Raw genomic sequence first — 11,248 nt, forward strand, 5'->3', positions numbered from 1 at the left:
ATATTGTTGATAGACTCTTGTATTCCAAGACGCTCTGTATGGATGCAGTGCAGAAGTGGGGACAACAATATGATGTTCACAACCTTTTTGGATACTCTATGACCCTCTCAACACAACGGTGAGGAATCCTTCTTAATATCTTTGCAAAAAAGGGCAGAGTAGGCCATATGGCCTCTATTTAGAGAAACCGAGCAATTTCATTCCCCAGGGGATCTGATCTGGGGATCAATGGCAGTCTTCCCACAATGGGCTGAACCTGGGCATTCAAAACCGTGTTTTTTAAAATTGGAATTGAATTCTGAATCGACTCGTAGTGTTGGATTTCAGCGCCGCCGCTATGGGCAGAGAAAGCTGAAAGGAGACCTGAGCTTTATTATTTGGAGTACAAATATGACGAAGGTTGGCAAGCAAACACTTAGAGAGAGATTCTTTAAGGTGAATATATATATAATTAATTTAGTTAACAGACATCTTGTTAAACTCAAGGGAGTCTGTGTCCTTAGCTGATTTATCATTGTGATGGAATAAACGAAAAGGAATAGAAATTTGCCTTATACAAATCTACTTCTCTCCACAATTTTTTTTTTAAATCTTTTTGCCTAATTCCAGCCTTTTTTTACTTTCAGAGCCGTTGAAACTTTGTTTCCTGGAAAACGAAGCTTCCTTCTTTCGAGGTCTACTTTTGCGGGATCGGGAAAGTATGCTGGACACTGGCTGGGAGATAACGCAGCAACGTGGGACCACATAAAATGGGCGATACCTGGAATGCTGGAATTTGGCCTCTTTGGAATCCCTTATGTATGAAACCAGTCATTTATGGTACCTTTTCAAAACAAACCTGTATCCGTGATACCTGATCAAGCCTGATACGTATAAAACCATCTGAAAAAAAAAAAAGGCATATATAAATAATTATCTAAAAAATATTTCTAAATAAATGTATGAATAAATTATATAAATTACTATAATAAAATATAATATAATAAATTAATCATATAATAAATTATTCCCCTATAGTAAATTTTAATCCCCCTACAAATTAATCCCGTTAGGAGTTTGGTTTAAACTTTTTTTCCCCAGGAATAACTGATGTTAGCTTTAGGCCATTTCCCTTGATTGCTTATTGAATTTAGCGGGTATACGGTTATAAAAGACCTTATTTTGTATGTTTCCAGCCCCCTGATGCCTCTACTATTTGTCATTCATTAGCGATTGCTCAAGTGATTGATTTTAGTGATTGCTCTTTAAATGCGACAGGAACACCCACTTCTCAATGAAATGACCACTTCCCTTGTCAGGATTTGAATTCCTGTGACTTTTGGACTATTTCGCTAACGCATGCGTATTAGCACCAAACAGGAAGAAAAATCTCTGGGAGAAAGAGACCAAAGAGCAGTGTTAGCTTGTGCTCAGTTTCATTTTCTGTACTACCTGTATTTGAATTATTCTAACTCTGCGTGGGTAGGTGGTGGGCTGTAAAATTAATAGCAGAACTCTGATGTTACTGAAAAATCTGTATTTACCTGGCTACTTCTGCCGCAAAAGACATCTTAGAAACTTCAGAAATTCTGTGGTTCAACCAGAGGAAAATACAATGGGCAAATTTAGGTACGGATGAGAGCTTTGGAAGACTCTATGTAGAAATGAATTCTATGTTGAGTGACTCTATTACCCTGGTTAGCAACTAGGGATGAACTGAAAAAAAAAATCTCTGCAACTCAGTCGTTGAAGGTCTTTTGGTAGAGATTTGAGGTGTAACGCACCATACAACAACGCATTCTGTTTTTATTTTAAGATCGGAGCAGATATTTGTGGTTTCTTTGAAGACGTCACAGAAGAACTTTGCAGACGATGGATGCAAGTGGGAGCATTTTACCCATTTTCCAGGAATCACAATACTGAAAAACGCATAGTAAGTGGTACATCCTGCTATGAAAACTTGTTTTGTGGTACACCATCGCATTTCTATTCTGATAATTAAATTAAATTCTGATAATTAAATTTCTGTCACTGATCATTACATAGTTGACTGGTTTGAAACTGGTACAACCTTACGCTTTGGGAAATCCTCACTCCAGAAGGTTTAGCTTTGTAGGCACCGGAGAATGCATTTGGCATCATTTCATTTTCTGAAATCATCGTCTGACATCAAGTTTGGTCCCTGTTGGTGGTGTCCACAATGAGGATCAAGCGCTTGCTGCTATCTGACCTACTTTCCTGATTTTTGGCTGTACCCCTCAGTCGTATCCTGAATGCGCTGTGCAACAGCGATAATAATAACATTTATTTTCAGCTCCAGGATCCTGCTGCTTTTGGAGCTGATTCAGTTTTGGTGAAATCCTCAAAGCACTACTTGAATATCCGCTATACGTTGCTGCCCTACCTGTATACGCTCTTCTACAAAGCTCATACCCAAGGAGACACGGTGGCACGGCCAGTTCTCCACGAGTAAGTTGACCTTCACAATACTAGAACAAAATAATTCAGACAGGTCAAACACTGTTGGGGGTTTGCTAGAGCCATCCGTAGTTTGGGAAGGATGCTGCCCACCTCCGTGTGTACAGATGCCTACATTCACGAAACACCATTTTGGACTAACGGGGAGAGTCATCAAAACCCATCTGTAATTTCCGCACGCACACTGGTTTTACTGTTGGTTACAAAACGGCATTGGCAACTGATGGAAATTATTCTCCATTGGGTTATATATTTTAAAATTTTTATTTTCTCACCTTTATTTTCTTTATTTTCTTGAAACTCTTGAATAGAACTATATTAGGACTAGATGCCCCCAGAGACACTTATGCATATGCATAATTAATACATGCAAAATTAATAAGCTATGAATTTACTTTCTTAACTTCAGATTACCTCCACCAAAAATAGTCTTGGGGCATCACCGTTTGACGCTTCTCAATAGTTATTCTAGACAACTGAGACCTTGAAACATTAGGATTGCTCATGATAATATTAGTTAATATGTTATTAATCAGTAAGTGCAATTAATGCTGCTGCTTTCCTATTTGTTTAGGTTTTATTCTGATGAAGCAACGTGGAGTGTGGATAAGCAGTTCTTGTGGGGTCCTGGGCTTCTCATTACCCCTGTGCTTGATCCAGTAGGTCTCACTTTCTTGATGCCTTGTAATGAATTCACAGGGGCACCTCGAGTCACCAGTGACACTTTTTCTGCAGGAAATTGCAGTAAAACCCCAACAAGTTAAATTTCTCAACTCTCTATTCCCCTCATTCATTTGTTCCCTCGATTTGAAACTGCTTTTGAATTTTCTCTCTTATTCAGTCTTGGGATTGTTATTCAGCTTAAAAGTCGGAGCTCCCCTATTTAGGGCATATGTATTTCCCCTGAAATCATGCTCCTTCTCCATTTTCTAAGCTAAAAAAAAAAGAAAAACAGGGTCTTCCATTTCCCTGATGAACCTAATAAATTTGCTCTGGTCCCGTTTTAGCCTAAATTGTCTTGGTGAGAACTGGAAGGAGTATTCCCAAAGAGGCCCTTGTTCATTACCTTTAATATATCTCCAGTGGAAACACGTGTCTTAATGTAAACTTTTATTATATCCTTCTTTCATGCATATTAAATATCATTTTCTCTAATTTAATTTTCTCCTTAAATTCTCTTTTCCCCTAAATTTAATTTTCTACTTAAATTCCTTTTTCTCTTTAAATTTACATTTTTAGCATATTAATTAGATGCTTGTCTTTGGTCTTCTCATAAAGCTAGTTGGTTGGTTGTTGTTGTTTGTTTTTTTTTTTTCCTTCATTTGTTGCTCTCAGTGAAAGAGCCCACAACATAATTTTATCACTAAGTAGAAAATCTTGCCCATTTGTGCCATTATTCTTATATTGCTTTATTACTTCTCTTTTTCCATCCTTTGGGAATCTGATTCTTCTGCTGCAAAATTCTGCTTCACCTCCTCCTTGCATCACCTCTGCATTTCATTCAGACTCAGCTTCTTATCCGTCACTTGATTTCACTTTACCTGTGATTCATCAAGGCATGATAAAAAGACACGGATCGTTGTTTTTCCTGTTGCAAAATCTTGTACATAATGCTCATGAATTCTTGTACCACATACACTATTTGGAAGAACAAAGCATTTGTTAAATGTAGCAAATATCTGAAACAAGCCAATGTGGCAAAAGGAAAATTAAGAAGAGTTAATGATGCTTGTGAATACCCTCTGAGACGGTGCGTTTGCAGCATTTTAATTTTGGGTTACAAACAATGAGTTTCTCTCTTATGGCTTTGCTGAAATGTTATCTGGATTATTATCTTCCTTTTTGGGCATTGTCATAGAAAACTGTGAAAGAAAACCAAAAACTGAGGGGAAATATTGATAGTTTTCTCATTGTCAACTTTATTATGTTGGCTTATTTTCGCTGTATTTGTCTCCCCCCCCGGCCAGTTGAGGAGGGGGAGTGATAGAGCAGCTGGGTGGGCACCTGGCCGCCACCCAAGGTCAACCCTCCACATTGGATTAATGTAGGTTCGAATGTGAAAGTGATTTCTGTGTTCCCATTCCAGGGGGTGGACGTCATCCGAGCGTATATCCCTGATGCAGTCTGGTACGATTATGATTCGGTGAGTAGGATAATTGAGTGACTGTTTCTCAATGTCCAAGTGAGAAGGTCACATAGCTGTGGGTTGAGTTCAGGATTTAGGAAGACAAGGCTAAATGAAACCTTAAGCAAAGGGTGCGTGTGTGTGTGTGTGTGTGTGTGTGTAAAAAAAAAAAAAAAAAGAGAAATATAATATTACTAATAATGCACTATGGGGTTTGCCATTAACTCGTCCTAATGTAATTTCTGGAAATAAATTTCCCACTGTGGTCATGGCTTTAGTTGGTGGAAAAGTTTGCTTCAGACATCCCAGCAGGACTTGCTCTCACTGGGTTGATTATTAAATAAACAATCTGGTATAATAAGCTGAAATTAAATAATGAGAGTTACTGATTTATATATAGCATTGTATAGCATTCTGGTCTATGGTGGTTTGACTTTCGTGACCATCGGCAGCAATATGGATATTCACAGAGCTGGAACCTTTGACTAAAAGGAAGAATTAAGCTAAAACTCAGGCTTTAAGGCAGTGGTGAGTAATGCAACCTACTCCTCCTTTTTCATCCCTGTTAATTAGGGTGCAAACATCTGGTTGAGAAAACAGTGGACAGATATGTACCTTCCCGCAGACAAAATGGGGCTTCACTTGAGAGGAGGCTACGTCTTCCCTTTCCAACAGCCGGCCACCACAACAGTGGCAAGGTAAATCTCCAGACTGAACGTTTTCTCCACTAAATTGTTATGAAACGTGGTTTCAAGAATGGACTCAAGGCCACCTGGTTGCAGAAAAAAAAAGTAGCATTATTATCATCATCATCATCATTATAATTTTTACTTTTTATTAGTAGTATTAGCAATACATTATTACATGACAATATTACATTATGACTATTAGTATTTGTAGTAGTATTTGTAGTAGTATTATTTAGTAATATTTAACATTTGCACCTTGAAATTTGGGAATAACTGTCAGTCACCACTCACTGCCACAACTAATGACACAACATGTTTAATGATTAACCAGAGGTGGGGTTTTTTCGTGTAGCATTTTAATCTCGCTATGGATTTTATTCTGTTGCGTGAAAAATCATTGAACACGAAAACCTTGGACAGCCGGGGACTAATGCGAGACAATTCTCAAAGTTTTGAAACCCTGTTGAACGCTATAGTCTTAATATGAATATTAATGACTGCCTAGATATTTATTATACATTTAAAACTGTGTTTGTTTTTTTTTTCCCCACAGCCGTAAGAATCCTATGGGGCTGATCATTGCACTGGACGACAATAAGGAAGCAGTTGGAGAGTTATTCTGGGATGATGGAGAATCAACAGGTGAGCCTTTATTGACTGTCGTAGTGAAGCAGCAATAACAACCAAAATATTAATACTTGCAGATTTGAATTGTTGAACTGATTTCATGGAAGGAAGATAATTTTTTTTAAATTTAAAACATTTTTAAAATTTAAAATTTAAATATTTTAATTTAAAAAACTTAAAAATTTAAATATGTAAGAAGCTATTACTTCTTTTTCACCATCAAGTGGAAAAATGCAATCTTAATTTTTTTTTTTGCTTGTTCAGGTTTCACAATAGTCTTACATACGTAAAATTTTGCCAACTGTTAAACCACACTGTCACAATTCATATATTTTCTGTTATGCACCCAAACGAGTTTTAATGGGTACAAGAACACACATAATCCATGTTTCACAAGAAGATTCAGCTGAAGATGAAAAACTCGTACAGTTACTGAACGGTTTGGAATGAGTTAAATTCCTTGGGAAATCAGCAGAAATGTTGTTAACTCAAAAGGTGTGGTATTGAACCCAAAATTTGTTTAGGCATTTGGTTCCCACAGCATATCCGTGAATTTGAGTAAGTTGAACAGGCTACACGTGTTATGTTTCCAACCTCATTTTTTGTTAATAGCTGCCTGAAAACTTATTTTTCCGATCTAATAATCAGGCCAAAGCCCCTCAACCTCTTGTGATGGACTGGGATTGATACTACTCAACTGCCAAGTGTTTTTCTATCAAACAATTTACATCCTTTTCAGAAAAAAGTTTAGTGTAATACTAAGGTCATAACTTAATTCAACCCAAGTAAAAAAACTTGAATTTTAGGCTACATGCATTTTTCTTAGTGTGAAAATACCTTCAGAATACAGGTGTGTCTAAGAAAAGCAGAGGTGATTCCAGAGCAATGGAAAACCCTTGCCAAGAAAAATACTATGATTTTTTAATTTCAGTCTTAAGGTGAAGGTATTTTTGGAAAATGAAGAACCTTGAATTTTCTAAGGTATTTCTGAGGCTTCAGTTAGGCATCTAGTTTTCATTAGGTTCAAATAACTTTGGATACTTAAATCCTTCAGGTGCTTTTGAAGCCTTTGTCCTTCAATGTACTTTTTCTATAAAAGACAGCAAGCAGTTTAAACATTTATTCTGAAATGATTTTTGGGAGACATTTCATAAAACGCTCAAGCTTGTATTAAAGGTAGATTATTTTTTATTATTATGAATATATTATTACTATATTGTTACTATATTATTACATGATGATGATGATCACTTTTATTTGACAGATTTTATTGCTTTATTTGCAACCACCTGTAATATTAAGAGCAAAGGGCTTTGCTTTATGGCATATTCCTGTAAATGCTACTGCCTTTCAGGTGGACCTGATCTCTAATTCATATTCTATTATTTCCATAGGCTGCTGTGAATGGGAAACTTAATGGGGTTTTCCAAAAAAATGGGAAAAATATTGGAGTATTTGGCGATACTGAAATTGTGGATTAGAAACTAGGAGAAGTTCCTTAACCTTAGAAAGCAGACCAAGACAAATTACTAAAATACACCAAAAGTATATAGTAAAATGGCACATATTTGGCATTAATATATATTGGAGTCTATAGCCCTTCATCTAAGAGAAAAATAATTGGAAAAAGCCCAGTGGATCACGACAGACAGCTAGGAAAGGCTATCAAAAGTAACAAGAAATAGTTTTCTGAGGCCAGGAATAATACAAAAAAAGAAATATGCACAATGAAAGGGACAAAAATGGGCAGGTTAGGTGGCTTTCTGGCACCCCCAGCAGCATATAACATCACGACTCGGTAGGTAACTTCTGAACTTGAAAAAGACTACGAAAAAAATCAGGATTTCAGGAAAACATAGAAATATTGACACCCTGGATCAATTTGACAAAAGATTTGAATTGGCAGGATGCTAAGTACCAACACTTATTTTTCCCTCTTCAGAAATAATTAGGATTTCGTAGATTGTTGCCGTTTGTCCCGCAGCTGCTCAGTGGCTTAGCTTTTGAAGGTAACTGTAACGATAATAATTGGCATTTTTGGGGCCTTCTAGCTTTCCTTTTCTAATGCCATCTCATTCTGCACTGCAACTGTAATTTCTTTCTCCACATTTTAGGTACTGTTAACAGCAAATCCTACATTTCCTATGATTTTAAAGTTTCCAATGTAAGTATATATTTTTTTAAAGGCTCTAATTTTAATTTCCAGTTTTAATCAATAATACTTTCTATGGATATTCCTTTTTCCCCCTCCCTATTTTCCTAAAACATTTACTAAAAAATGAAGTATTTGACAAAGTCTAGGAGTCAAAGTATTGTCACTTAACCAAGATGGAAATCTGATACTTGTCTTTTCTTCCACTAATTATTTTTAATATCTGAAGATTCCCCAGTTCCTGCTACTTTGTAGAACACAAAAACAATGTTTGTAGAGTTTGTGACAATTTATAGAGCAGAAAAACTGTAAAGCATCAGTAGCAGTTAGGATAAGAAAGGAGATGAACGGATTGTTTGTGAGTCTCAAAAATTGGAAAAGTTGACAAAAATCTTTGTATATTGGAAAAAAAATGTAGCTGAATGTCTACAGCGAGAAAATGTCAGAACCCAGAGCATCTGTATCATGGTTTTTTATGGTAGTAAGAAAGTTTTATATTGGTGTATGTGACAGCCACTGCACAGTTTGAGAGGCTGGACTCATCTAATGTTATTAAATATAATTGAACAGAGCCTGGCTTTTCTATGTCAAGAAAAGTGAATGTATTATATGCATACATATATTGTGCATGTAATACAGAAACACACACAATACACATAACAATCATCTATATAGAACATAGAAAAAAATTGTCGCTTGTCAATTTAAATCAGGAGAAATTTTGGCAATTGAATGCAATTATTTCACTATTCCTCAGAACGTTCTACAAATGAATGTCACAAACAACAACTACGCTGATCCAAACAACCTGACGTTTGAAGAAATCAAAATACTGGGATTGCTCCAAGAACCAGTGTCGGTTACTGTGTTGCAGAACAACGATGTGCAAAATTCTTCTCATAATATCACCTATAATCCTGTAGATAAGGTAAATAATAACAGGAAAACTGGAATGAAACATCTCTGGAGTTGTACCGCCTGTATTTTATATACTGAAAAGGAGAGTAGTCAGTACTATGGTAAATGCCACAGTATATGCAATGTATTTTATTAAAAAGTACGATTACATTATTTACCTTAATAATAATGTTAATTATGTTAATAATCACGTTAATTACGCTAAAGAGGGTGGATTTTTATTTTGCCGTCAGACATCACATGCGACACAAGGTTTGTTTTTGCATTTATTTATGCAGGTGCATTCAATTTCTAAGGGGAGGAGCAGCTTTAGGATTGTAATTGATATTGTAGGAGGGTAAATAATATTTACATTTTTTAAACCACTTACATTTTAATTTAAAAAGGCTAAAGAGCCGTGCACTTATCTTCCCCCCAGTGTGCTTCCACGGGACTTGCGGGATCAGATCTTTTTCAGATCTTCTTTGCAGGAATTTCAGATGCGCGAATTTGTAAAAATAAGGGTGTCTCAGGAGAGATGCTAAGTTTGGCGGAAGTTGCCGCGTAGGGCAATTTCTTGTTTTTAAGGATCTGAAAAAAACATTGATGGGAGGTAGAAGTTAATAGTGCTTTATTGTTTAATATTTATAGGTTGCTCTCATAGAAGGACTCCAGCTCGAACTGGGAAAATCGTACTTATTAAGATGGACGCTAGGAACCACTGTCAACGAAAAATACAACTGTCATCCCGGTCCGAACGCTTCCAAGGAAAAATGTGAACAGCTCGGCTGTGTCTGGACTGTAAGCAAAAATTTGTGAAAACCAAATTGGGAAGAAGCAGGTTAAGAACTGTAACTTTATTTTTTGCATTTTTTTTTTCCACAAAAGAAACAGTCCCATTTATCCTTCTCTCTGAGAGAGAAGGACTTAGAAAAATAGGTGGTTTATTGAAACTAGTGTCATTTTCAACAACTTCTGGTCTTCTGAAGTATTTGAAAAATAGACCAAAAAGCTGGTATATTTTGAAAGATGGTAACAAATAATATTAGGGTTAGAAAAAGTAGAATAAACCTGAGATCACCATCTTGACGCAACTCTCTGCCACTGCAGCTGGGACTGCAAGGCTTTTTTGGTTTTTTGGGGGTGCTTTTCTGCTTTATCCTATTCTTATACTAATTGAAAAATAAGTAAATTGAAGTAAATAACAAAGAATAAATAAATAAATAGATAAATAAATTTAAATAAACCTGATTCCTCTGGAATCGAGCATAAGAAGAAATGCTTGAACGTCAGGGAAATTTTCAGCCTTCCGTGAACTTAACTGGTTGTGTCCCTGTCTATCAGATATGCCCAAATCATAATTCCTGATATTGAAGCTTTTTACCAGGTAGTTTTTATTTCTGGATATCACATGGCTGTAAACAGATGCCAGCATTGTGCCCTGATGGGAATGCTCTTTTGAGTCTTCCTTCAAATGACATTAGTCCATCTTTCCCAAAATCTTCATTTTAAAACTTGGACGTGTTGTCTCAGGATGAAGTTCTGGTAGCCACTCCTAAAGGAACAACAGGCTGAAATGGTTGAAAAATTTCCCTGAATTTGTCATGTTATTAGAAACATTTTTATAATTTAAGACATTTGGAAATGGCTCGTCAGCACATTCTGGTCAGGTATGAACTGGATATATTTAAAACCCCTTCTTAAGTCAAAAGAGGCTTTGAATTTGGTGATGAAAGATGAAAAAGTATTCATTAGGAATGAAGACGAGGTGAGCAGGCGTAGTTTAATCTTTACAAATAGGCAGGAAAAATCATAAATATTCAGAGGTCGGAAGATAATGCATTAACCAACATCAGCACATCTAACTGCAGAATAACTTGAGTGTTTATATTCAATTACAGAAGAAAAGGAAAGTTACTTTGACCTTGCTATCAGGAGATATTCAATAGATAAACCACAATTCCCAATGGGTATTTTAAAGATAATTTGTACGAGTAAAAAAATGTAAAAGCTGATGGAGAGCTCACATCTGACAGCGCTAATAAATATCCTCTTGTCCAAAACAGCCAGGGACCACAGACACTTAAAGGTCTTTTTTTGTGGGATTGAGGTGAAGGTCATAGACAGAGGGAATACTAGATCATTGTCACTTTATAATGATACAGACAGGACTGAACAGCCTTGAATTAATTAATTATAGCTAAAATAGTATAGAGATCAGTGGGTTCAGCACTGCTTCTTTATTGTTCAGTAACAGCATGAAGTTTTGGGCAAAATTCTACGTTAACTAGTTATCTGGTA

At 36.1% G+C, this 11,248-nt stretch overlaps 1 protein-coding gene across 1 annotated transcript in view; it reads left to right on the forward strand.

Moving 5' to 3' along the window:
* The window catches only part of LOC103924874 (maltase-glucoamylase, intestinal-like), a 46,166-nt gene that overhangs the window by 13,905 nt on the left and 21,013 nt on the right, over window positions 1-11,248 (forward strand). The window contains exons 14-24 of the mRNA XM_009333482.1: window positions 1-118; window positions 627-798; window positions 1,796-1,912; window positions 2,294-2,448; window positions 3,032-3,116; window positions 4,544-4,600; window positions 5,156-5,280; window positions 5,825-5,913; window positions 8,013-8,062; window positions 8,808-8,978; window positions 9,599-9,752. The exon at window positions 1-118 is cut by the window's left edge and continues 2 nt beyond it. Of these exons, the coding sequence (XP_009331757.1) occupies window positions 1-118; window positions 627-798; window positions 1,796-1,912; window positions 2,294-2,448; window positions 3,032-3,116; window positions 4,544-4,600; window positions 5,156-5,280; window positions 5,825-5,913; window positions 8,013-8,062; window positions 8,808-8,978; window positions 9,599-9,752 (1,293 nt within the window). The remainder of the gene's footprint in view (window positions 119-626; window positions 799-1,795; window positions 1,913-2,293; window positions 2,449-3,031; window positions 3,117-4,543; window positions 4,601-5,155; window positions 5,281-5,824; window positions 5,914-8,012; window positions 8,063-8,807; window positions 8,979-9,598; window positions 9,753-11,248) is intronic.

This window comes from Pygoscelis adeliae, unplaced genomic scaffold (genome assembly GCF_000699105.1).
Source record: "Pygoscelis adeliae isolate BGI_AS28 unplaced genomic scaffold, ASM69910v1 Scaffold471, whole genome shotgun sequence".
In the NCBI taxonomy this organism is placed as follows: domain Eukaryota; kingdom Metazoa; phylum Chordata; class Aves; order Sphenisciformes; family Spheniscidae; genus Pygoscelis; species Pygoscelis adeliae.